At 48.4% G+C, this 25,910-nt stretch overlaps 8 protein-coding genes across 8 annotated transcripts; 4 read left to right on the top strand and 4 right to left on the bottom strand. All coding sequences in view use genetic code 12, as the record gives it.

Moving 5' to 3' along the window:
• Positions 1–205: 205 nt before the first annotated feature.
• Positions 206–1,613, bottom strand: FOB63_001181 (Sugar (and other) transporter family protein; the record flags this gene model as incomplete). The annotated part of the gene is made up of 2 exons (XM_002618745.2): positions 206–1,386; positions 1,436–1,613. 2 exons carry the CDS (start codon positions 1,611–1,613, stop codon positions 206–208), a joined length of 1,359 nt encoding a protein of 452 aa, XP_002618791.2.
• Positions 1,614–1,790: 177 nt separating this feature from the next.
• On the top strand, positions 1,791–5,621 carry FOB63_001180 (uncharacterized protein; the record flags this gene model as incomplete). Its single annotated transcript, XM_002618747.2, has 1 exon — positions 1,791–5,621. The coding sequence occupies one exon, from the start codon at positions 1,791–1,793 to the stop codon at positions 5,619–5,621; it is 3,831 nt and encodes a 1,276-aa protein (XP_002618793.2).
• Positions 5,622–5,717: 96 nt separating this feature from the next.
• BNI1 (formin) lies at positions 5,718–11,150 on the bottom strand (the record flags this gene model as incomplete). The annotated part of the gene is made up of 1 exon (XM_002618749.2): positions 5,718–11,150. One exon carries the CDS (start codon positions 11,148–11,150, stop codon positions 5,718–5,720), a length of 5,433 nt encoding a protein of 1,810 aa, XP_002618795.2.
• Positions 11,151–11,513: 363 nt separating this feature from the next.
• SEC2 (guanine nucleotide exchange factor) lies at positions 11,514–13,535 on the bottom strand (the record flags this gene model as incomplete). The annotated part of the gene is made up of 1 exon (XM_002618750.2): positions 11,514–13,535. One exon carries the CDS (start codon positions 13,533–13,535, stop codon positions 11,514–11,516), a length of 2,022 nt encoding a protein of 673 aa, XP_002618796.2.
• Positions 13,536–14,044: 509 nt separating this feature from the next.
• FOB63_001177 (uncharacterized protein) lies at positions 14,045–15,691 on the top strand (the record flags this gene model as incomplete). Its single annotated transcript, XM_002618751.1, has 1 exon — positions 14,045–15,691. The coding sequence occupies one exon, from the start codon at positions 14,045–14,047 to the stop codon at positions 15,689–15,691; it is 1,647 nt and encodes a 548-aa protein (XP_002618797.1).
• A 512-nt stretch (positions 15,692–16,203) lies between these two features.
• On the bottom strand, positions 16,204–16,575 carry FOB63_001176 (uncharacterized protein; the record flags this gene model as incomplete). Its single annotated transcript, XM_002618753.2, has 1 exon — positions 16,204–16,575. The coding sequence occupies one exon, from the start codon at positions 16,573–16,575 to the stop codon at positions 16,204–16,206; it is 372 nt and encodes a 123-aa protein (XP_002618799.2).
• A 3,258-nt stretch (positions 16,576–19,833) lies between these two features.
• Positions 19,834–21,096, top strand: WOR4 (Wor4p; the record flags this gene model as incomplete). Its single annotated transcript, XM_002618754.1, has 1 exon — positions 19,834–21,096. The coding sequence occupies one exon, from the start codon at positions 19,834–19,836 to the stop codon at positions 21,094–21,096; it is 1,263 nt and encodes a 420-aa protein (XP_002618800.1).
• A 1,521-nt stretch (positions 21,097–22,617) lies between these two features.
• Positions 22,618–25,050, top strand: FOB63_001174 (uncharacterized protein; the record flags this gene model as incomplete). Its single annotated transcript, XM_002618755.1, has 1 exon — positions 22,618–25,050. The coding sequence occupies one exon, from the start codon at positions 22,618–22,620 to the stop codon at positions 25,048–25,050; it is 2,433 nt and encodes an 810-aa protein (XP_002618801.1).
• Between the last annotated feature and the right edge of the window lie 860 nt (positions 25,051–25,910).

Raw genomic sequence — 25,910 nt, 5'->3', positions numbered from 1 at the left:
GTAATTCAGAATGCCGGAGAGATTGAGGCTTGACATCAGATAAAACTCGTTGAATTATCGAGAGCCATTCCCTTCGTAGAATCTGAGGGAAATGTATCAATAAGTTGAAAATGCAGCACATGTTTACTCTCACATTACGGGCAAGACGTCATACCGAGAAATCAAGCTCATAACATTTCAAAAAAAAAAAAAAAAAAAAATCATATCACCTTTTAGTTTCCCCGAAATTACCTCCTTCTGTATTCGGCCCAAAAAATCTTGGCTTCAGACCCAACTGGAACTCTTTGGCCATAAACTGATTTTGGTCATATTCTTCCATGATCTCACCATCTTTTTCTACATTGGGGAAACGACTAAACACTATAGTCGACAAGAAACATATAGTTCCAAGAACAAAAAAAGAAACTGATTTTGGATTGCGGAGAAAGAAAGGAAATGCAAAAGCCATAGATGCATCCACTAACCATCTTGAAGCCATGGTGATAGACATCCCTCCGACCATGATATCTGGAGATAATAATGAAGTAGAGTATATCCACGATGTCAGCAGGATTATTGGAAATAGACAGCTGAGTAGAGCATGGACAGCAATAGAGAATGAGACTGCCATACTATTTTGAACAGTACTCAGAAACGAGAAAGTTATTCCAAGAGCAAAGTAAGCAACTGTAACCGCAGCCATACAGAAGATGAGAACATCTTTATGAGCTACAATTCTCACAGTAATCACCGCCACGAGAGAAGATGCAAATACAAGAAACACTTGTACACTTTGATAAGCCCACGGATTGCGGAGACCCAAAGTTGAAAACATTTCACATAAAAAGACCGTAACTTGAGGAGAGCAAACTGTTTGGGTAAGTAGCTGGACGGAAACCGCACAAGAAGTTGCCCAAGCGTGGTCCATACGGAAAAGTGCTGGAAGAAAGGGTCTTCTGACACTAGGTTTCTGGGCGAAAGCAGAGTTGGCTAGCAAGACTAAGGCAAAAAATATTTGTGTCAGCCATATAATCAACGTCCATAGGGACGGGTTACCTGCTTCTCCAACAAAGAAGGCAATGGTGGGCAAAAGTATGCCAAGGTTAGAAAAGAGATGTACAAACGCTAAACGCTGGGGCCAATTCAGCTGGTCGAGAACGAAAAGAGGAACAGAAAGAGAGAGGAGGCCCAATGCTAGAGCCTTTATCATTTGTGCAATAGCAAGAAGGCAAAAAAGACCCAGGATGGCACAAACCACGCATCCAAGAGAAAACAACAATAAGGCAGACTGGAAAATCTGGAGCGGAGAGACGAACTGGGCAATCACCCCATAACCAAGAGCAGTAACTAAGGTTAGAAAAGATGAAGAAGACAAGAGAAACGGGAGAAAACAAATGGGTGGACATACTTAGAGCGGCCAAGCTTGTGGCACATGCTAACAAAACCATTCTCTGACGGGTGGGATCCTCGATCTGCAAAAGAACTTCGTTAGCGTATGGAAGGAATACCGAGTCATTCAGACCCAAAATTAGCCCGCCAAAGACCAAAAGAAGGCTTTCGGTAAAGAAGAGTTTGGACATGGGTGCAAAAACGCGACTATGATTACACGAGCACCATATAATGTTTTCAACCATGGCCCTTGTGGATGTAGGCGGAATTACCTTTATATGCCATTTTCGGCCTAGTTTGTTTTACTTGTTATTTTTCCACTTTGTCTCTTCTGCCCTTACTTGCATTTTGCTACTCACACCATCTCGCCCACTTGACCAACTCCTACATATATTCTCATCTACACATTTTGGTACTTCCCAATGGATCCGAACCCCTTGGCGGCGCTCTTCTTTGCCAAAGAAACCCCGCCTCCGCCAAACACATATCTCAAGAAAACCTTGGTGCCGTCTCCCATTATCCAGAACATTTGGCCTGACTTCAAAGTTTTCACCAAGAAGCCACTTGCGGGGTTGGTTAGTACATCCATCAACGATGAAAACGATCAGACTTTGCATGCTCCGACCCAGGATTCGTACTTTGGTGACGACTTGATGGAGGATGATGACATCTTGTGGAATCTCGAGGGCCAACAGCAGAAAGAGGAATCATATGACAATACGCCGAGTCGCGAGGTTACGGTGACGGTATTGGTCAAATCCGCCTCGGTTTCCATCAATGGCATTGACTATGCGCTTAATTCTACCGTGAGAGCATCCACGCGGATCCCCGGCGGCCCGGGCGCAGAGGACTCGCTCCTTCTCTCGTTGAAATCTGGCTTTTTGCTTCTCATTCGAATTTGGAGAGTTCCCCGGCGCCTCAACGACCGCAAAAAGCTCCTGGAAACCCAAAGCACCACTTCGCATGTTTTCCGCCCCTTCTGTGTCCAGTGGTGGGACGCCTCTGAAAGCAACGGCCTCGAAGCTTCGGGCAAAGAATTGCATTCTCATGCTTCGGGAATGGCAGTGGTATCTACATCTGCATCGTCTGTTTTCCGAATCCACATGTGCCAGCCCACAGAAACCGGGATACAACTATCCCCGCACTTCAATGTTCCTGTTGACGGGGTGATTCTTCATTCTTGCTTTGCCCAGCCCTTGGATAAGTCTGCGGGAGATAACCACCTCATGTTCCTTACGCTTACATTTTCCGAGCAGCGCCGGCTAGAGCTCAGCTTGTACAACTGGTATGTGTCAGATTCAATCAATAACAATTTGGCGAAATGCACGTTGCCGTTGAACAGTACGTTCCCTGTTCCGGTAATGATAGCCCCTTTGGCCAAGAACGGCAGTTTCTTGTTTGTTGGCACAGACCAGTTGACGATCATTACTGCTCATAACATCACGTCGGCCGACTACTCTTTTTTAAAATTCGCATACGACGGTTCTTTTCCCACTGCGTTTTACATTCCTGACTCGCCCATTTTATCTTTCGAGGATGCTTCGACGGACGAAGTTCTCTTAGCTTCGGACTCTGGGGTCATATATTCGATAATTGTGGAAAATGGAACCTCGCTAATAATCCAGCCCATCGCTCGTATCGGTGATCCTATATCTGTCTTTACGTTTCGAAGGGTTACGGGGAAAGGCTTTCTTTTGAATTTCGCTAGCGACACAGCCGGGGCAAAAGAGCTACTTATATCAAGTCTTTTTACGAAAGATTATTTATCATCGTTGGGACCGGGTCAAAAAATCGGTTACAGCGATGCCGAACTAAAGCACGACTATAGAAATTGGGCCCCTATCGTGGACGTGCGAGTTATCGATAGCTACAAGTCTAGGAATATCGAACCCTATTGCTCGCAGGAACTATGGGCGCTTACTGGAGTCGGAAAAAGAACGAAGTTGACTCAGCTCCGTTCAGGGTATAGGGCGAAGAAAGAAACTAGCACTTACGAGTTTCTACGTAAGTGCGCTGACTTGTTTCTTTTGACAATTTCCGAAAGCCAGTTCTTTGTTTGCTCGATGCCTTTTCAAACAAAAGTGCTTCAGTACCAGGAAACTTGTCTTGACACCGAACCTGAAGAAAATGCTTCAAAAGGCTCTGATGATGATGTTTTGGTTGATATTGAAGATCCAATGCTTTATTTGAATGACATCACCCTATGTATATCTACAATTCCGAACACTGATACGGCTGTTCAATTTACACCTTCTACCGTGACATTTTCCAACTTGCAGCAGATGAAGACAGCTCATTTACTGTACGAAATCTTGTTTGCATGTGTGGTGGAAAGCCTTGCTTTCCTTATTATAGAGAAACCCAATAATGCTCTTGAGTTTCAAGTGGTTAAGCTATCTCTCTATGAAGATTTCGAAAGCGATGCTTGTTTGCTTGATTCGCAGTCATACATGTCTGTTTCTCATCCTTTGAATGAACAAGTGAGTGCAATGAAAGCATTTGCAACTTCTTCGGGAAAAATTTTAGTGTTTATAACGACCTTCAGCAGTCATCTAATTGTGGCAGAGATGAGCCCGCAAAATTGGGACTCTCCTCTTTCATTAAAATCACGCTACGACCTCAGCGAAGTTAAGAATGCCAAAGATGAAAGAAAATCCAATTCAGTGGTGGGCCATGATATCGTTTATTCAGAATTCCATGGCCTTGTATTCGTGGGATGCTTTCTGGGGGAATTCATTCAACTTCAACTTGATGAAGACTCTGATACACTTGCACTCAAACCTTCCAAATTCTACGACTTAGGAACAACACCCGTGCGGCTTGAGTTATGTGGACTGGACCCCAACTTTCTATTTGTTCATCTGAGAAACATTTGGATGTTCAACTTCTACATGTCAGACAATCCTGTGCAAGTGTTGTTTGAAGAGAGGACCGAACGAGCCGTTTTCAAAATGACTGCGCTTGCAACGAAAGAAGACCAGTTTCTTCGGTTTGCATTTGTGAGAGAAGATGGGTTAACCATCGCATCTGTGTTCACCCACCAAGAACCAGTTACCAAACAAATCAGTATCGGCGATAGTGCTAAAAAGTTAGTCTTCCTCGATAACCTTGGCCTCTTTGCATTATTGTGCCATTCCAAAGATGCGACGTCCCGGGTTAAATTTGCAGATCGTAAAACAAACCGAATTCTTCCAGTTATTGAAATCGAGTCCCGTCTGGGGCAGCAAAGGAAAGAGCCTATTTTTCAGCAGAACGAAATTCCCATGTGCGCTTTCGTATGGCAGATTCAAAGACAAGATCGAGTGTCGAAAAAACTTATTGTTGGGTCTCTGATAAATGACCAAGCTGGATCATTGAAGGTTTTGGATGTGGCGAAAGTCTCTGCTGACACCACTGTAATCAAATTGGTGGAACTCATTAGCATCCCACGGGATGAGCCTGTCACTTGCATTGAACAAGTTGAATCGACAATATTGTTCTCCTGTGGGTGCAAAATATACTCGACTTCTTACAGTCTCGAAGATAGGAAACTTCGGCCCGTGACGAAACTAGCTACCCTTTCGAGCCCGATTGTGTCCATTCTGGTAAACGAGGAGAATTCTATTTTGGTTAGCACGAGAATGGATTCCCTACTTGTTTTTCTGTACACCCCTGGCGCTGAATATCAGACGCCAGATCCAGACGCTATGGAGCAAGACAATGAATCCTCAGAAACACTTTCGGTTGTTTTCAAAGACCCAGTGTCCCGCAGTATTGTTAACCACTCACATATATGTGAGACTCTAGTTGCTGGAGATAAATTACATTCTTCGTTGATTATAATTGACCCGAAGCGAGCTTCTTTGAAAAATCAATTCATGTTCAAAATGTCAGTTATCCCACGAGTTCTCATTACACACTCGCGCGGTTTTTGGTCTCAAGATGACCGTAAGTATATCTTGACAGTTGGTGTAAATGGGGAAGTGACTGCTTTTGATCCTACCAATGACAAAGAAGAAAGGATTCTTGACATGAGAAAAAGATTGATCGAAGGAGGAGTAGTGCCTCATTTACAGGTACTGGCGGCTTCTGATGGGGAACCGTTTCAATTTTTACGTGAACATCTCAGTCGCCCATTTCTTGATAAAGTGACAGGAAAAGGTTTTTATGCCATTTATAGACTGTTTTTTGACTACCAGGAAAACCAAGGGAAGGTGATTGATTGCGACTTAGAAGAATTGGCTCATGTTAGTCCTGGCGACATCATGATATAACGTTTTTTCTCATTTTTTTTTTTTCTTTCTAAGTATGTTCTTAGTGCTATGTACCATAATTATAGAGCCTATTATAAAAACATATCATGCTGTTGATCAAACGTCGCTGGATTCTTGAACCGTAACTGATTCACCTACTTTGCTTGTCTCTATCTCCTTTCCTGTATCTTTCAAACCAGCTTCTTTCTCTGATTCTTCCTTCTCATTGACGGATTCATGCGTCTGCATGTCCTTTTCTTCACTGATGGCATCGGATGAATTAGCATTTATTTGCTTCCTCCGTTGTCTTTGCTGCCGAAATTGACTTGCTGCAGTCATAGGACGGTCTCCGTCAGAACTCTCTTCTTTTCGTAATTCTTGAAGTAAATTCCGAGCACGTGAACCTATATCTGCATCATTGGGGTCTTCGTTCTGAGATTCCAGTAGATCAGAGAACGAGTCATTTGGACTTCCTGTAGCAGAACCGTCATCATGCCGTTTCATGCTTTCCATAATGTGTTTCTTGAACAAAGCCCGCTTTCTGGCAGAAGATGCTTCCCCACGTTTTGGACCAGATGCTTTCAACTTTTCTAAAAGAGAATCCATAACATCAGCATCTCCATCATCTTCACTTCCATTCTTCTCCTTAGCAGCTTTCGTTTGCTTGTTGTTGCTTTCAAGAAGCCGCTTTCTTTGCTCGTATACTTTCAATTCTTCCTCTCTCTTGAGGTTCTCCTTTTGTACTCTCTTGAATTCAGTCACAAAGTTTGTGAACTTGCTGATGAACGAATTACGGACAAAACTGTCATCTGGATCCTCGCCGAAGTATTTCATCAAATTGTCAAACTCTTTGAAAGTACACTCTGCTTGATCAAGAAGCAAATCTGCTTTCCTCTTGGCCTTTGGCAAAGCTGGTGTGACAACCTTGAGTACCCGATCCTTTGGATGGAAAACAGAAACATCACTCAAATTGCCAATGTCAATTGAACTCTGAACATTCTTTATAGCTTGCCCGTACTCTCTACACTCGCTCGAAATGTTTTCGATGGAGTATTTCGACACTTCCATGCACTTTGAGAGATCATCAATGAATCCCAAGAGTTCAGGATACATAGTTCTCACAGTCTTTTCGACGTAGTGTAAGAAAGACATGCTATTCTTGTCATCCTTCACGAAACTTAAGCGTTGCAACGAGTTCAATTTGAAACCCTTTGCTTGTTTCGAAGTATCGTTCATATAGTTACCAACTGCTAAGATGATGTCAAATACACTTCTCAAGTGCTTGGAGTGTCTGATACTTTCTACAGTATCGTCAATGTTGCGAAGTTTTTGAACAAGCTCTTCGTAGTCCTTTTCAAATGTGGCAATAGTTTTCAAGGCACGAATTCTGGATTTCCAATAATGTTGCAAGTTGTAGATCAACTCCAAGTAAATTCTATCAGGTCTTTGCAATTCGTTAGGATCTTTCTCCGGTTTGGATATAACATCAGCTTTGTAGTCTGTGGAGTATGGTTCTAAGTTTCTGGCTAAACCATTAGAAACTTCCACAATTTCCTCCTTAGCAAGAAATTCGAGCACTGTTTGACTTTCCAAGACATCCTTGTCACAACGTAAGATTTTTTGTATCACCTCTTCATCCAGATAAGAGTTGAAAGAATGCAAGTTGATGCCGAACTGTTGAGCCATATCTCTTGGTAAAAAGGTTACCCTGTCAATATTCTCCTTCTTCTTTGTGGCAAGCTTCTTGATTTCTTTGGCGGCAAAGATAGCTTCAATTTCGTCCAAAATACCTTTATCCATTAAATCACTAACCATACTTTCAGGCTTTGAGTTCTGCCAGAAAGTGTTCGAACTGTTCTCAGACAAATCAAATTTCTCCCAATGCAATTGCTTCATCTTTTTCTTCGGTCTAGGGAACAGACTCAATATCTCCCGAGGCTCAGGAGATGCCTCGACAGAGACTGAAGGTGTCCTCGAAGTAGGGAACGGTGGAGGCGGCGGTGGAGGAGGAGCTCCAGGGCTTCCAAAGTTAGGAGGCGGTGGTGGTGGTGGCGGTGGCGGTGTACCTCCTTGACCGGCAAGTGAGGGAGGAAGTGGAGGAGGTGGCGGTGGTGGTGGAGCTGACTGGGAATTGGCTTCACTTAATAACCCTGGAAGAGGTGGAGGTGGAGGTGGCGGAGGCGGTGGCGGTGCAGGGGTGGATTTAGCTTGAGGTGGGATGGACGATGGCTTCTGCACAACTTCCAAAGAATCTTCGAACTGGTCACTTTCATCGTCAGAAGGAGTGATCGCTTCGGTTTTCAGAACCTTGGAGCTCAATTCCTTGAGGAAATGAGGACTCTTGCCATTGATAGATGAAAGTCTATTATTTCTGTAGTCCCTTACTGGGGCGTTTGTACTTCTCGTAACGTCTGTACTATCGGATTTCACCTTTCCTTGGCCGTACTCTTTTTCAAGTTTCTTCAATACATCAGACGAAGGGTTAACTGAGTAACGCTTAGATTTCTTATCCTTTAAGGCCCGAAGTTGCGCGTTTAATTCTTGATTCACCTTCTTAGCATTTTCGAGCTCTTCTTGTATCTTTAGTTTCATGTCCTCTTCAACATCTTGAGACATGATGTCATCATCATTAGAATTGAAATCAATGTTAAAGTCCTTGAAATTAAGTTCAAGTTCACGTAATCTCTCCATGGCTAAGTACTTTTGTTTGGAGAACATGGCACTGTTGTTGAACTTCATAATATCATTCGACTCGTTCTGCAAGGATGCGAGCTTTTTCCTCAAGCTTGAAAGTTTCTCTAAATCATCGGATCGGCAACCTCTCTTCGGTCCCTCGGGTATAACTACTACTTCTGTATCGGACTCTTCCTCTGACTCTTGCTCTTCAATTCTGTCAAAGGAGCTAGATGTAGGCGAAACGCTCTCTGAAACTTCTTCTGTGGTTTCCTCCGTCACTTCAGGTCGTGGGGTTGTATAGGTATCAAAGTCGGTCATTTCAAGTTCTCTGGCCAAGTTTTCAATATCATTCATTTGTTCACGCAATGCCCTTAAACGTGCGCTCGGTTCTATATGGGTTCCGAGCTGTTTGTTGTCCAATTTGTACTCTGCTCTCTGGCGATGGACCTTCTTCTGAAGCTCTTTAATAAGCTTCTCGTTATCTGTCTCCACCAGCACGGTCGTTTTTCTACCAGCTTTGCGTGCTTTGATTTCAGAGTTATTGAGCATAATTAATAGCTCACGCATCTCCACTTCACGCTCCTGCTTCTGAACAAGAACCTTGCGCTTCAACTCCTCAATTTCTTCTTGGAGTTCTTCCTTCGAACGTCTCGTCCGCGCAAGGACAGTTTCAGCCTCTCGTAGATCCTTGGTAAGGTTTGCAATGAGCCCTTCTGCACCCAAAGAAAGTTGGCGGGACATTTCGTCTCTTTCTGCTGTTGCTTCCTCTGCGAGTTTCTTGTATGTTTTTGCTTCGCTCAAAGCCTTTCGATACATGTCGTCTGTGCTGAGACCGGCAAAGAGCCTGTTAATAGCAATTCCGACTGCCGAATCGTCGTTTGTTGTATGAACATTGGAAACATTTTGCACAATGCCATCGAGAAGACGCAAGCTCCTGGCTAAGTCCTCCGCATTATCTTTCTTCTCTACCTGGTTGAGATAAATGTGCTGTATCGCGCTGATGAAATGTCCCTCGGCCTCGGAGTTTTGTACTGACAGCCACAAGGAGCGCACCAAGTCAACGGGATCGTTGAAGTCGACCTTGTCATCGATTTGCTCTTTGGTTTGCAACTCAAACTCATCTGCCTCGGCCAATTCTTGGTACACATCACACTGGCGACCCAAACTTTCGTAGCCTAGCTCGCGGAACTTGGCCATAAGAATGTCAAGCCCTGCTGCACGAAGTTGAGCGCGGAGATGAATACGGACCCGGAAGTCTAGGCCCGACTCCACGATCTTGTTGAGAAGAAGCATGGTGCTCAAGCAGTACTCGAGAAGCTGATTTTCGACGTGGGATGAGTTCATGGAGCTCAGGCCGTACATTGCCGTTTTGAGGTCATCGCTAGCTCCCACAAGCGAGTTTTTGTACTTCCCTTTCCCGTCAAGAGTCTTTGCCACAAGTTGGAGCCAGAGCTCAAAGCGACGGTACTGGTCAGGCGCCGGCGGACGTCGCTGTAAGTTTTTCTTGTTCTGAGGCGTAGGCGCCACGAACTCGAAATATGGGCGTGCCGAGAGCGCATCGAGGGCGCGAAGAATCTTGTGGTGTTTCAGCTGAAAGTCGTCATTGTAGTAGGCAAGCATGAAAGTCAAGGTGTCGCCTGCGGTTTTCCGCGTGGCGATTCGAGGCGAGAGAAGCAGGCCCGTCACTGCCAGAATGTAGATGGCGTCGTCGGTGCGGATGCGTTCGGCGCCGAGTTTCTGGTTCATCATGCACCGGAGACACTTGAGGATGGCAAACTCGCGGTTGAAGATGTCGTCCAGCACGTCGTCGATATCGCCCGCGGCCATCTGCTCATGCGTCTTGATAAGGTAGTTGGACAAGGCCACGTCGCCCTGGAAATCAAAGATGAACGCCCGCACCCAGTCGATCGGCTCCGTGCGCAACAGCACCCACAAGTTGCCAAGCTCGTCAGTGGTGATGGTCTTGGCAATGAGCCGCCGCGTGTAGAACTCGGGCGTGGCCGGCGCACGAGGGCCCTGCTTGTGCTGTTCGCTGAGCGCATCCTGATACACCAACATCCACTTCTTGTCGACGCCGTAAGCAAGCATTTCCTGGCGTGCTGCGGGCGGGAGCGAGCGGAAGTCGCGGCGGTCCATCAACTCGCGGAACATGCGCTCGATGTCGACCGGGTTTACAGGGCGAACGAGCGGGTCGCGCGGTTTGCGCGAGAGGAGCGGGAGCAGCGCCGTGCGGGCCGGGCGGTCGTCGCTCGTGTCGAGGCGGTCGCGGTCGTCTTGTTTCCTGTCGCGCTCCTGCTTGGCGTCGGGCCGTTTCTTGGTCTTGCGGTCCTTTTTCTTGTCGTCGGGCTGCTGGAACAGAAACGTCGACGCGGCCCGCAGGTGGCGCGGGCTGCCGCTGCTGGCAATGGACGCGGCGTCGTCGTCCCGCGTCTTGCGCAACGAGAAGATCAGGCTGGCCGACGTGCGGTGCCGCTGCGGCGTGCCGTAGGGGTTGCTGCCCAAACTGGCCACGGACGCCGTGTGCGTGTGGCCCGGGCCTGAATTGTTTGCGTTTGTGTTGTTGATGCTGCTATTCGTGGTGGTGTTTGCGTATGTGTTTGTGTTTGAGTTCGAGTTCGTGTTTGAGTATGTGTTTGTATTGGTGTTCGTGCTCATGGAGTATGGATTGTGGATGCTGTGGCTGTCGCTCTCGGCGGTGGTGATGCTGGCGCTGGCGCTGCTCACGCTGTTGCCCGAGTTCACGCTCGTGGTCGACCCGGCGCTGGCGTTGCGCCTGTTTTTGCCGTCCTTGGGCCCGTAGATCGGCGGGTAGTATGCGTTTCGAGCCTCCAGGTGGTGTGCCAGGTACGGGTCTATTCGCTGGCGGCTGGACATGGCTGGCAGACAGGAAGGTGCCGGGAAAGAAAACAGGAACAGAAAACGGGGCCGGCTGAGGGAAAACGCCGATGGAGTATGTGCTTTTCCTCTTAGACTATCAAATGCGCCAGCACCGTTTGGTGGTGTACGGGTGTAAGCCCACTCCGGCTGGCCTTTGACGTTTTTCTACCAGTTGGGCGGATGGTTTTGGTCTGCTGGATTTTACTCGAGCGCTACATGTTCATCCCGTCGCTTATCCTGTCCTTCTATTGTCACTACTCTATTAATGGGGCCGCCACTGAGTCCCTGGCGGTACGGGTGTCATGGAGGGAAAGTGGTGGGTGGGTTGTGGGTTTTGCCAGTGGGTTTCGCGCCTGCACACTACTCCGCTATGCTTTCCTTCAACATCTCAATGGTGTTTTCCAAGTCCGTGTCCATTTTCTGCTTGAACTGCTTGGACCGGCTGGGCCGCCGAGATGGGAGCGACGACGCCGAGTCCACAAAGTCCTCTTCCGACGACGACGACACCGCCGCCTTTTTCTTCTTGTTCTTTTTGCGCCGTCCTGCACGTTCCCCATTGGGCGCGTCGCCAGCTTCCGTCTCGCTGGGCGCGTTTTCTGTTATCTCGCGTGACTTGGTGTTTGGGTCTGAGACGGTCTGAGAGGCGGCCTGAGAGGCGGCCTGAGAGACGGCCTGATCGACGGCCTGATCGACTTTGTCGACTTTCTCGATTTTGTTTGCGTCGATTGCGTCCATTTTGTTGCTTTCATCGACTTTGTCGACTTTGTCGATTTTATCGCTTTCGTCAACTTTGTCGTTCTCTTCTCGCTCTGTACCCTTTGTGTCATCCTCTTTATTCTCAACCTTCTCCTTCTCATCTCTTTCTTCCTTCTCATTCCCCTCCGTAGCACTCTCTCCCCCATCGTGTCCGAACGTCACGTCGTCCCGCACAATCTGCCGAAAAACGTCCATGGGGATCTCGTCTAGCCGCACGCTGTCCACGTCATCCTCGGTGTCCCAGATGCCGCGTCTGCTCCAGAAAATCTTGGCCCGAAGCGCAAGCAACGTCATGTAGAGTTTGAGCACCACCGCCTCGTCGGCGCTTGGGGCATGGCCCGGCGTCTGTGTCTCGGCACGCTTGAACTGGAAGCTTTGCACGTACGCCACGTCGTCAAACGCACTGCACTGCAGCAACCGGTAGATGTTGCCATGCACGAGGCGCAACTTGGCAAAAAAATCGCAAATGGCCCGCAACTTGACCAAGCAAAAGTTGCAGAGCGCATGCGTCGCCACCACCTCGTGGGCCTCGCCTGCAATGTCACGGGCGGCGCCATGCGCTGCGCCATGCGCTGCGCCTTCCACCGGCTCGTAGAGCTTGAGGTAGTAGAGCCGTGCGTGCTCCATGCGGTCGCTCTTGTCCTCGCCGCAAAACAGACACGGCTCCTCCACGGCCACCGGCACTTCTTTGCCCGTCTTCTCGCCCTTGTACGTGAGCTTGAACGTTTCGTTGACGCCGCTCACGGGCTCGATGATGGCACGGCCCTCGGCCAAAAGCGCCCACAACGTGCGGCCCTTCAGAAACCGCGACATGAAGGTGGTGCCCAGAGGCACACGCTCCAACGCCGGCTCGAGCTCCTCGGTCCAGATGGCGCGGAAGTAGCGGAGGTTTTTGAGCAGCGCCAAGTCAAACACAAAGTCCGGCTTGATCAACTGGTACACAAACGCCTTGAACGCCACCTGGTACTGCGGCAAGTCGTAGCGAAGCGCCCGGACTCGCGGCGAATAAATAGTTTGCGCTAGCACGCCGGCCGGATTAGCCGCCGGCGCAGACACCGACGCCGCCGCCGCCTGGTCGTCCTCCATGCGCATGATGAGCGCCTTCAACTCGGTCAACTGGCCCTGGAGACTGTCGATGATGGCGTCCTTGTCGCCCAACTCCTCCTGCAACTTGCGGTTCTTGATCTTGTACTGGTGTGTCTCGCGGCTGGCGTCCGACACCATCTGGTTGGCCTCGTTGAAGAGCGACGCCGTCAAGTCCTCCACCTCTCCCTCAAGCTGCGCGTTCTTGGCTTCTGCCGCCGCCCGCAGCTCGTTGGCGCTGGCAAGTTCGCTCCTGGCCTTTTCAAGCTCGCCCTTGGTCTTTGCAAGCTCCTCTCTGTTTCTGTCGAGCTCGGCCCGCGCCTTCTCAAGCTCGCTCTGGCCCGCGCCGTCTTTGCTGTCGCCTAGCCGCAGCGCCAACTCGCGGTTTTCCTTGCGCAAGTGGTGCACGGTCTCCTCCAACAGCAGCAGCTTGGCCACCTCGGTCATGAGCCGCGTGGAAAGCGCCGTCACTTCTGCTGCAAGGCGGTCGTTTTCGTCCATGAGTAGATGTTGGTGTGGTGAAATGTTTGGTTGGCGCGGCATACAAGTGCGCGCTTCGAATGGACGGGTGTTGCTCGTGTCGAGAATGCTACAGTATGGCTTTGGGATTGCGTTGTGGCTCCCGGTCTGGTTGTCTGACTGGTCAAACCTTTTTGTTTTGTTTTTTTTTGTTTTTTTGTTTTGTTTTCTTTTGTTTTTTTGGTGTGCCAGCCCTTCTTTGGCCAGTCCTATCGTCTCCAGTCTAGTCCCTCATTGTTCTTGCTGCGGATCGGCAGGTGCGGTTCGCGTTCTCGCGGGGTCGAGACGACCCACTCCATTCTCTTGCAAAAGTCCAGATCGGCCCATTTCTTTGCCCACGTTTGTTCTTATCCGGCTATTCTCGTCCCGAGACGCTCGTATTTCTCCCGCGCCTGCGTCTGCATCGATAGCCCCATCGTCCTCGTCCATCTCCCATATCTTCAAAACGATCCAGACCACGCTACTGCTCTCCGTCTGGATCTCCCTGTTTCTGCTAGCGTTTGCCCATTGTCTTTGTGCTTTTGCTTTTTCTCATGGCTCCAGAAGATGAGTGGGTGCGGCGGGCAAATGCGCCCTTTGGCTACGCCAAGAACCCGGTGGCTCCACGAAAGAGCCGCTCGCCCCAAAGTACAGGGCGCCCGCCCCAAACCCTGGCGCGCGGCAGTGCTGCGCCGGCCTCTTCGCCCCAGTCAGATGGGTCCAAGGCGCGCGCGCTCGATAGTCTCCCGCCCGAAATCGCTTCTTCCGTGGCTGACCACTTGAGCCAGTACGACTGTTTGAGCTTGGCGGCCACAAGCCGCACTATGCATGTGACATGCATGCCGCGGCTTTTGCACAAGGTGGTTGTGGATCCTTCTTACACCGAGTTCAGCCCCGAGTATGCGCCACATTGTACCTACATCAACCTGCTGTACAGTTTCCGGCGTTTTGTGCGGGCGGGCCCGCTTGTGCAGACGCTCTGGGTGGAGGCCTTGCCTGATCTGGCATGTATTGATGGCGACACGGCGCATGCGCTCATGGATTTTTTCCGCTTGCAAGAGTCTTTGGTGGCACTCATTTGGCGCCCGCCCACATTCAACTGGGAATGGTTGGCTAGACTCCCGCAGCCAGAGAACTTGCTACGTCTCGACATCTGCATGGCTCTGCTGCACCTCCCGCGTAGCGAGGCTTCCTTGCATGCGCAATTTTGCAACTTAGACCACCTTCGTTTACATGTGCCCCTGACGCTGGCGCAATGGGCGCGGCTCGAAGGCGGCTGCGAGCATTTGCGTGCGCTTTGCGTTGACCGCAGCACGCGCGAACCTACTGCGCTTTTGCCTCCCTCGCGTGATCTTGCAGCGCCTGATTTTGCCGCTGTCGACGTGGACACCATCCGCAAAGTTTTCGCCACTCCGCGGCCAAACTTGCTGGCTTTGACCTTGAGCAATGTTCTTGTTTGTGAAGATGATGCCCTGCGTTTGGCCCAAGCAGTGTGCTTGCCCCAACTTAAGTACCTTGCATTGCATGGAGTTGCCGAGTGCGGTGCGCGCGCGCGCGACGGTTTCTTGCCGCTAATTGCGCCGCAATTGACAAACCTTCGGGCTTTGCACCTTGATTTCCGCGAGGGCGCGCAGGATACAGTTGCAGCCTTCTTAGCAGCCATTGCCACTGCTCCGTTAACCGAGCTCGATCTCGTGGTGCGGCTCAATGAAATCAAACTCTCGTTTGCAGATGCAGATACAATCTATTCGACGCATGCGCGTGCAATGGCCGCTTTCTCGCTGCTCACAAAACTCAGTATCGAGGTGCGCCAGGAAAGCGCCTTTTGCGACCTAACGGTGCCGACGCCTGAGGTACTTGGGCGCACCACGAGCGGCATGCGCCTGCTTCGCAGCTTGCGTCTCAGCGTGCCCACACTGCGCACGCTTGCAGCATGGTTGGCGCCGCTTGAGCGTCTTCAGTACTTGGACGTTTTCGGCGTTCGTGCCGGCGGCGCCCCCAACTTGGGGCTTGGAATGGTGCATCCCAATGTGTTTGACGAATGGTTCAAAGTGCAGCATGCGGCGCAGCTCTACGCAGAGGCAAGACCGTCTTTATTGTACGTGCGTATCAACCAATGTGTCTTTGACTTTAGTGGCGCAGATGTCAATCCTCGCGATGGCATCGACCGTTGGTTTGACTTGCGTGTGCGCGTAGGATAACGGGTTTATCCGAAGCTTCTACAGGTGCTTGTCGTATCGTGTGTATTAAAATAGTAACGCAATTAGGTGGCACATGTCGCTCGCATGTTTCGTAGACTGCCAGAAGATCAGTTGGAGCGGAAACTGAGGCCGAAAAAGTTCCCAAGAAGGGTTGTTTCGAACTTGGGCTGGAACTGGATCGAGTTCTCTCTGATTTCCGCCATGATGCGGGCTTCCTTTTCTTGTGCTGTGAGTTTCGTGCTGGCCATGTTTGTTAGTCGGTACTGGCCACAAGACGTGCAAACGCTGGCATTTTTATACTTTTTGCCCTCCGTGACTAATCTCTGGCGATAAAGGCTCTTTTCGGCTCAACGGATCCGTTTTTGCGCACTAGTCGTGTGTATGAATTTCTGTTCTTCTACCAACTGGGACACTATCGCAATCTAACTCCGAGAGGGGGGGCTAGTACCCCTCAGCTCAAACGCCGAAGCCCCCAACATGGCTGGCTTCTAGTAATCGCCGAAGGCCTTAATCTACAAGAACCCCTCCATAGTGGTTGCAAAGTCCGTGATTGCTGGGGTTATGGCGTTTGCTCTGATACTTAGCGATATGGGCCGTTGCAGGATGCCGGGTGAATGGAAGTGCCGGCCCGAAGTCATGTGACATAAGTTCGGGGGTCGGCCTCGGACATATGGAACAAAGCAAGAATCCAGTGAGTCCTTGGAGTCTTTGCGTTTTCGCCTTTGCACCGCCCGTATTGGCAAGAACACCGGTGGTGGAAGAGATTCTTGGTAAGCGGAAGAGTAACTCCATTGGTGCTGCATCTGCATGTAAAAAAAAAAAAAATACATCGGCGATGCGAGGTGAAAACTACCGAGCGTGCATACGCTAACAGTGCGTTGCATTACAGATGGCAACACATTTTGCTCGCTCACAGAGCGACTCTGAGGGCTACGAAGCTCCAAATCACTTTGTATACATTCTGGAAGATAAAGCGAGCGAGAAGCACATGAAAACGGTTGCATAGTCGGTAAACAACAGAGGTGGAACTCCGGCGGACAAGTTGGAGCTTATGCGTCTTTTACGATGTAGGTTTCGTGCATCAGGCACAGCGGTGATGTGTCTGGCATGACTGCTTCTCTGAGCATCAACGCTGCATCACTAGCGTGGATTCCCCACTGCACAGCACAAAATGCCGATGCGTACAGCGGTTCTAAAACTTCACTCGCTCGCGATGCACAAGGCCGTTTCAATGCCTAATGGATCATCTCTAACCATGTAGACTAGTCTGATTCTGTGTCTGGAAGTGCGTCCGCGTGTCTCATTTGACAATGATGGTGACAGCATGAAGGTACGAGGGCGCCAAATGAATCTGCCTTTGTTGCCCATTATCCCTCATCAGTGCAATCCCCAATCTCCAATCCAGTGTTTCTTAAAGGAGCAGAACAGGCAAAAGGGAGGTTTGGCGAGCGGTTTCTGCAAAGCGTGAGCAAGATGATCTAAATGCTCAAGCTTACCATATGCGTATTCTAGGTGTACATACTGCGCCTACTTGCAGTGGTTAATGTTGTGACTAGACAGCAAACACCACAAGCAAGAGGGGTACGTCACTTGTCTGCAGGTTTGGTCCGACCTAACAAGAATGTTCACCGTCAGATGCAGAAGATATCTTACGTCAGCAGATAAGTAGCTGTGCGTTTCGTCGGCTTTGAAGTTCCAACGTTAACGTGCAACCATTGGGAATAGAAAAGCTGCAGGAAATGCTTCTTCATTGTGATAGGTTTCCTTGTTCTGCGAGTTTCTGGAACTGGGATCCGCAAGCTCTACGGAGAAGCTTATTTTAGGCCTCGATTGCCGACATGAACCATGCTGCTTCTATGCCGTATGTCAAATTTTTATGATGTAAGCGAAGTCGCGAAAGGACGAAAAAAAGGAGATAAAAAATCCCGCATGGCCCTTGACCAACTTCGTGTCCCGTTTTATGCATGTGTGTGTGTGTGTGCGTGTGTGTGTCTGCGTATATCGTACAGAGAATATGATGAGTTTTCCTTCCACCTCGCTTTCTTTTTTAAAGACCAACATGAACTATTTATAGTGAGCAATTATTCGAGAGTTTACTAAATGCCCCTCGGTTGACTAAGAATTCCACGCGGTAAGAACGACATGCATGATCGCCAAAGTAAGTGAGTATTTTTTCTTAGTTCAACCTTCGTAATTCGAGATGTGGAACCTAATTCTCCAAAACACACCACAAGCAAATCCGTTCACAATGGATAACATGAAACAGAGCTCTTTGTGGTGACGATTGATCCTCTTCTGGACAATGATGCGTGCAGTTGACAGGAATCTGAGAAGATTGATACATGCGCCAGATGCCACCGGACGGATTTTCTTGGAACCGCCAACCGGCAAATCAAAGTGCCGCTTGCAAGCCGGCGTAAAAGAAAAGTCAGTGAAGGCATAAATCCTCTCCCTAAAAGCAAGCGCAGTAGGCCGTGCATAGAGTTTGCTGTAGTACAGCCCAACCCGTCATGCAGTGCAAGTAAAACACTAATTTATGCATTAAGTAGGTACTATGCCTGTATATGGTTGAAGGTATGTGCGACATTCCTGGCAATTTCCAGATTGATCATTACCTGAACAATGGCAGCGCAGGTTTCTCCCTCTCTGTTGGCGCCAATAGGAAAGACGCAAAACTTAACCCACCTCACTCCAACGTTGTTACGTCAAACGCGATAAAGGCGTTAGAGGCCAGCTTGACAACCTCAGGAGGGGCTGCAGCAAGCTAATGCAGCGGCATCTATGAAGTCGCAGCCGAAATTTCCGTTAGTTGCAGCGCTTCACGCATTTGCGAATACTAACCATACGGCTGGGAAGGTCGATGCACACATGCGTTTTACGCAGCACAGACGAGGCATTATTGCTGTATGGTGTGCACCAGATACCGCATGGTGTGAGATTTGATTTCCAAGATGCAGCATGGGCGGGACCGAGCATAAGTAAGATGTGTGGGATCCAGGACACTTTTTGAGAGAAGTTTGTCTTCTAGCGCGAGCTGTAATGTGGTGTACAAGATGCACACATGTGCATGGTGCTTAATATGAATCAATGCACAGGAGAGTAAAGCTTGATGCGGCAGAAAAAATTAACTGTTTTGCTTTACCTTGTTTTTCTCTTGGCGTTTCTCTGCATTGTGCTAATACACATGCAGGACGTAGATGTGATGAATCTGGGTTATTTTTACTCAACAAGCATCAGTCTTTGACGTGATCTCTCATGTCGTGCGTAACCGGACTCTGATGGTAATTCTTGTCCCAGCCGTATCTATTTCAGTGTCGGCATTTCCCCTATCCTTGTTGATCGAATTTCGCTTGTACCTTCCTTGCATCCTCCCGCTTCTTCTATAAAGTGCTGTTGTTTGTTACATTTCCGGTCTTGATCTTGATCTGTTCCGATTTTTCTCCATTCATTCCTCCCCTGGCCTTGTTTTTCGCCTCCTTTCCTTCTTGATTTCTGCGGCAATCCCTTTCGGTCCCCTGTGTATCTAACTTTCGTCACTAATTTCTTAGTGCTATCGACTAATTTCCTTCTCCATTGGCGCTTCCGGTTGAATCTCCCGCTCGTATTCCATCGGCTTTCCGTCATAGTGATCCTGGCGCCCAGCATCCCCCAATATTGACTGAATTCCCAGAGTTTAGTGTTTAGATCTTCATCAGGTGTTTCGAATTTGCTACTTATCCTTCAACGTATCGTGCCTCCATATATCCCCGTCTACTTTTTTGGTTTTGTTTCCGGAACTCTAAAAATACCAGGCACGCAGATACTTTAATAGTCCAGGCCACGCCATTTTTTATCACTCTCGCCAGCTCCTCTTTTTCCCCTCACATTCACCTACCGTCTGTTAGGTGTGTGACTCATTGGCGAAGAACGTACCTACTAAGTCACCAAATCTCCATTATCTGAAAGTTGCATCTCTGCCAGTACTGAATTGGTTGGCTCGATCTCACTGGTCTTTTTATTTACAAGCTGATTCAAGGTTTTCGTGTGCCGATCTCAACGCGATCACAACTTTCGCTTCTTTAGACCTCGTTATCGTGTCACGGCTTTGTTTTACGGTTTAGTCTCCATTTTCTGGTGCTGTTTTCAATTGACCAAATTTTGTTATGGACCGGCCAGATTCTCATTCGCCTAATACACCCAGTGCCAAAGCGCCAGTGCCGCCGCTTCTGAATACACATGCGCCACTCCCGCCCATGTTGCCTGTGCCGCAGCTTCAGCAACCTTCGCAGCACCTTCTGCAACCCACTACTCAACAGCTTCTGCAGCCATCGCAGCACCTCCCGCATCCAGCGTCGCAGCACCTTCTGCAGCCATCGCAGCACCTTCTGCAGCCATCGCAGCACCTCCCGCATCCAGCGCCGCAGCATCTTCTGCAACCATCACAACATCTTCTGCAGCAGTCACAGCATCTCCCGCAGCCAACTTCACAACATCTTACGCAGCAACTTCCGCATCCGCTTCTGCAGCCTTCGCCTATGCATGGCCTGCCCGTTCAAGGCGCTGTGCTCCAGCACTTTTCTCCTCCCCATTATCCCTCTGCATATCCACCGCAGTTTCTTCAGCAAACAGCACCTCAGTATTCACTGCCCATGATGCCAGTTTCGTATGCATACATGGGCATGCCAATGGGCGCACCTGTTGCGTCACCTTATGCCATGATCCCCGTTGAGCATCGCCAAATGGCATATGCATACGGCGGCTACAACGTTGCAGCGCCGCCAGGACCAGCGCCAGCGGCCAACAAGCATCGCCGTTTCCGCAGGCGCTACTACCAGATTTTCCGCAAGTACAACTGCACTTTCCCCGGATGCACCAAGAGCTACGGCTCGCTCAACCACTTGAACACACACATTGTCACGAAAAAGCACGGGCTCCGCAAGTCCAAGCAAGACTTCAAGCATGTGGACGAAAAAGGTGATCCGCGGGCGCAGCGAACTTACAGCATCCGACATGAAGGTGCATCATCACTGGGCGCAGGGTCTGCGCCCGCTTCGCCTAAAGAGCCCGACGTGCTGTCTCCGCGTTCCCGCGGCGACGGCGACGCAGAGTCTGCCGAGCATGTCTACGAGCACGAACATCGCGAACACGAGCAGTCCGAACATGAACAGCCCGAACACGAACAGGCCGAACATGAAGATGATGAGCGGAAAACAGCGCCGCAAGACATTGTGCTGCCAGTACAAGAGGCGGCACCGGCACCGTGGGAAAAAAAAACTGAGCGGGCTTGGTCTTACACGCTGCCACAGTCGGACTTGGGCTTGGCGCGGACGCTTCCGCCTGCCATAGGATTGGCCTCCGCCACACGCGAGGCGATTCGGTTGCCCCTGCTCCCATCCATCATGGAACGATGCAACCCGACAGCGTAAGCGTGACAACAAGCACATGCAATCTACTGCGAGCAGAAGCAAACAGGCACGCCCGAGCCCACGTACAAGCGCTTCAATCTAGCACAGATGCGCAAATCTGGGACGCACGTCCAAAACAAGCACCCAAGCATGGAAGCCCAAAATAGGCGCACCAAACAAGCATAAAACAACAATTAACGCAAATGTACGATAGCTCTAGATGCCAGCACTTCGCTGTAGGAAACACCAACGGCTCTGCGGGCGGGCTTAGTCCGCCTGCGGAAGATGCATTGTAGATGCGACGTCCGACGCTGTGATGGAGATGTGCCGCCATTGCAGTTGCAGCAGTAAGGCTTGTGTGCATTGTTAGGAAGTAGGCGTATCTTCGGTAAGTTCCGATCATATTGTCCATTGACAGACTATTGTTCCTAGGAACTGCGGACGTTTGAACGGTGTTCTATTTTTTACCTGATTTTTTTCATGTATCTATTTCCGTGGCTATTTTTATTGTCTCCAACAATCGCATCGTTTGCATCGGGCCCCTACAAGAATTTCCGAGCCCATTGTCTTGGGCGTCCTCTTATCTCGCTCGTACTTCCCGCATCGCCTTCGACACCAAAACGCTTCCCTACGCATGCATGCCAAAGTTCAGATTTCCTCACCGCTAGTGTGTTTCTGTGCGTCAAGTTAGGTCCAAAAATAATGGCGTTTGTTGTACTTGTCCTTGAACAGTTCTAGGAGAAAGAAAAAAGTGGAGCAACATCTTGTTATGAAAACACGCCATATCCCCACATGAGACCATCCGTAGACAAAGATCCAAGGCCGGATGCCAGAGGAAAGCAAAGATTCAAAAACAACAAGGGGCCATTGTCTCTCTCTACGGCCAGAATATTTTTTGCCTCTTGCGTTGGCTATAAAGATGAGCCACCGTACGATTTTCACTACGCCGGCGTCTGATTGTTACGAAAAAAGTCCGAGACCCCACATCAAACGCACAAATAAATGTCTGGCCATCGGAGTAGGCAGTAGCGGCCCTGAGGTCTATGACAATCGGACTTGTGCTCTTTTGCCGGTATACACCATCAATCTTTACATATTTTTCCATGTCACGAGGTAGTCAACAGGCTCATCTCCTGTCGGTTTTCTCCATTGTTGCCAAGTGCATGGCGCATATTAAGCATCAATAATCGGCTAAAACTTCAGCTTATGCGAGGTGGCTTGGGCTTATTTTCTTATTTGGCATCTTTGTACACACCCCGGTGGCCGGGGCAAAGTGCGCCTGCAGCAAGAAGGCATTCCTAGAACATAGCTCATGGTGCATTCTCCGGAACTCGCATCGACGTGCATTTGGAATTTCGCTGAGGGAGACTAAAAAAAACACGTCCTGTCCGCGCATAATCAGATCGTAATAGGCCCAGTATCCAAACCACTAAACATATGTGTGTCACGTGCCTCTCGCAGCTTCCTCCCAAAACACCAATGTCCTGTGTTTAACGCACGATTGTCGATCCTACACCAAATAGGCAATATTCCCCATATTCCATGTCTACGCTTGACAAGGACAGCAGGAGTGATGAATTTGAAGAGGAAACCCCCAATTCCAATCTGCCAGAGATAGATTCTCTCCCTGTTGTGGATCTGCCGACTACCAATGAAGAGACAGATCATTCTACGAACACGAGCCATATCGAATCACAATCGGCACCAGAGGTACATGTTGAATCGGCAGAAACAGGGGCTCAGGCTCCCGTTTCGTCAACGGGCGTGCCGGAAATATCACCTGTCAATTCTTCCGGTCTAGAAAGTGAAGAGGAAGCGAAACCTAGAAAGAAAAGATTGACCTTACAAGAACGGTTGGCGCTCGCGGCCAAAGCGAAAAGGAAACACAAGGCAAGTATAGAAAGTACAGCAACGTCTGAAAATACCCCAGAGCCTGAGAATACGCCCAAGAAGGAAAATGCCACAAAGAGTGAAAACCTCTTAGCGACTCCAGACACAGCTTCTGTGACAAAAGAATCGGAAGTTGAAGTACCCAGAGTGGAGAAACTGGAGAAGTTGGATCAGGAGGAGAAACCTCTACAGGCCAAAGATGCAGCTTCCAAATTGGATCATGGGCCCGAGACACCCAAACTAGAAGAAGAAGTACAACTGTTGAAGAAACTTGTGGCAAGCTTGACTAAAGAAAACAGTATCCTCAAGCAATCCCAAGCACGAACCCTGCAGCCAATGACAGATGATTGGAAACGGAAGTTGGCAGAGAAGGATTCTACAATCCAGCAGCTTATGGAGGAGGGCCAAGCGCTTTCGAAAAAGGAATTGAAGCTCAACGAGAGAGTGAAATCTTTGGTTCAAGAAAACACCCAGCTAGAGGCTTCTTTGAAAAGCTATTCCGCTAAGAATGAAGCTGTCTTGCTCAAGCTTGGCGAAATCGAAGATGTCATGAAGGTGCACAAACTCAAGTCTGTTGATCAGCTTCTCGAGCATTTGGAAGAAACAAAACACAAACTAATAGAAACACAAACAAGGCTCGAAAAGGAGAAAAGTGCCAATTGGGAAGCCAAGTACAAAGAGCTGCAGCGTCTTTATGAGAATGAATTGAATGAAAAGAAATCTGTTCTCAAACAGCTCAACGAAAGTTCCATTCATTTGCAAATGCTAGAAAACCAGTCTGAACTTGCGCTCAAATCCAAAGATGAGCTAATTACCCAACTCAATCAGCAGATCATTTCCATCAAAGACGAGAGCAGTGTCGAGATCTCGCGATTGGAGTCTAAAATCGAAAACTTGCGCCTGGAAAATGAAGATTTTCTCAAAATGTCCCACGATGGAAAACCTTCTTCTTCAGAGACAGATGCATCTTCAAATAAGCAGATTGATTACACGGAGTACGCTAAACTATCGGCATCTCATCGAGATTTACAGGCGCAGTATGTGTCTTCACAAGAGAATTGGAAAATCATCGAGTCCAATTTACAGGGTAAGATTCTGATGCTTACCTCATCATTAGAATCGCTAAAGAAAGGAAAGGCAAAGAACACTCAGGAGATACGAAAACTTAATAATCTTTTAGGAGATCAGTCGGAAACCATTAGAGATCTTGAGAGTCAGATTGAACTGCTCAAATCGGAGAATACTGAGCTCAATCTTCAGTTACAAATCAAGATGGGAGAGTTTTCCGAATTGGAAGACAAACTTGAGGAGCTCAGAAACGTGTTCAATAGCGACCGTCAGAACTATGACCTCAAGATCCAGAGTCTCACAGAAACAATCCAAAAGTACGAGGGTCAAACCACTCCCGTGTTCCAGTCTATATCCAGTGAGAACCTTACAAACATTCAGTCCAGAAGACTCCGTGACAGCGGGCTTCATATAAACATGATGCAGGGACCAATTGATAGACACCCCTCCTACAATTCTTTTTCGCTGATGAACACTCCATCGCAGCCGTGGAACGAAAGAGGAGAACTTTCAAATTCGCAAGATCTAAGGCCCATCGAGCCTAATTTCTCTGCTGCTTCACTTACAGACGCCTATAACGGATTTGACGATTCTGATGCATTAGCTCCAGAAGATGGCGAACACATGAAGCCAGAAACGCCATCCTTGCCTGCCTTTTCTAGCGGAGCCAATAATATTCAGCTCATCAATAAAATGAGCTCGACTATTCGCCGGCTTGAAATCGAACTAATGAGCATACGAGAGGAAAATGAGGCTCTTACCAAAGAAAAGAATGAAGCGCAGCAAGAAATCTTAGGAAAGTATGAAGTGGAAGCCAGAGTCCAGGAACTTGAATCTTCTATGACGAAACTTTCACAAGAGTTGGAACAAAAGTCAAAGAAAGAAGAAACTCTATTGGAGGTTATTGGAGAGAAATCCGAACGTGTGGCTGAGCTTCAGGCCGATGTGGAGGACTTGAAGGATCTCTGTCGCCAACAAGTACAGCAGATGATCGATATGGCGGAAAACAAAAAGTGAACGTTGTATAAAGAATAATTCATGCTGCACATGAACATCGACTGTCCTAAAACCTCTGTCTAGTCTTAAGTGATGCAAAGGTTTTGACTTGCAATGTTACGGCATGTCATGAAGGTTATTTGCATTCTATTACCACACAAGGTTTTTTATGTTTCCTGGAGATGCTGACCGGAGCAAAAAGAAAAGCGAAATATAGTAAGTCTAAACGGTATGATGAAGTCTGGTATGATGAAGTCTGGTACCACAAAGTCTTACACAGTACATTATTGGGAAGTCTAGAAGTGACTTACCATAAGTCCAGTGTTAATGATATAGTATAGTATACATTTAACTGAAACTTCTCAGCTTAATCAATCCCGAATAGGAACAATACTGAAATCAAATCTAGAAAATTAAAAACAACAATGGAGAGTAGAATCTTTCCAGTTTCACGTATTCGAACTATGCCTGTTGAAGGAAATGTGATAGCAGCAACATTAGTGCAAAAGTTATACAACTCAATATCTAGCTGTTCCGTGCTCAGGATCCAATTTAGCTCATTAAGGTCGAGAGGCCAAGTATGTGTGAGAATGCCAATGTATCTCTATCTCAATGACGCAAAGAAACAAATTCTCCTCAAGATGCAGAGTATGCTAATTATAGAGCACAATGTCTGGATCTCACAAGTGAGAAAAATTGCTCCCCTACAAATCTTACGATTGGAAAAAAAAAAAAAAAAAAAAAATACTTTGAATTCTGGGCTAGAAGAAAACCATGAACTTGAAATTTACATTATGAGTTGCAGGCATTGCTTTTCAATGCCTGGTGTATTAATCCTAAAATGCACGTAGACGGTAGATGCATCGAGTTGTTTTGTTCAG

Source organism: Clavispora lusitaniae (assembly GCF_014636115.1).
Source record: "Clavispora lusitaniae strain FDAARGOS_655 chromosome Unknown tig00000038_pilon, whole genome shotgun sequence".
NCBI lineage: Eukaryota > Fungi > Ascomycota > Pichiomycetes > Serinales > Metschnikowiaceae > Clavispora > Clavispora lusitaniae.
This window is presented reverse-complemented; position numbering and strand designations above follow the sequence as displayed.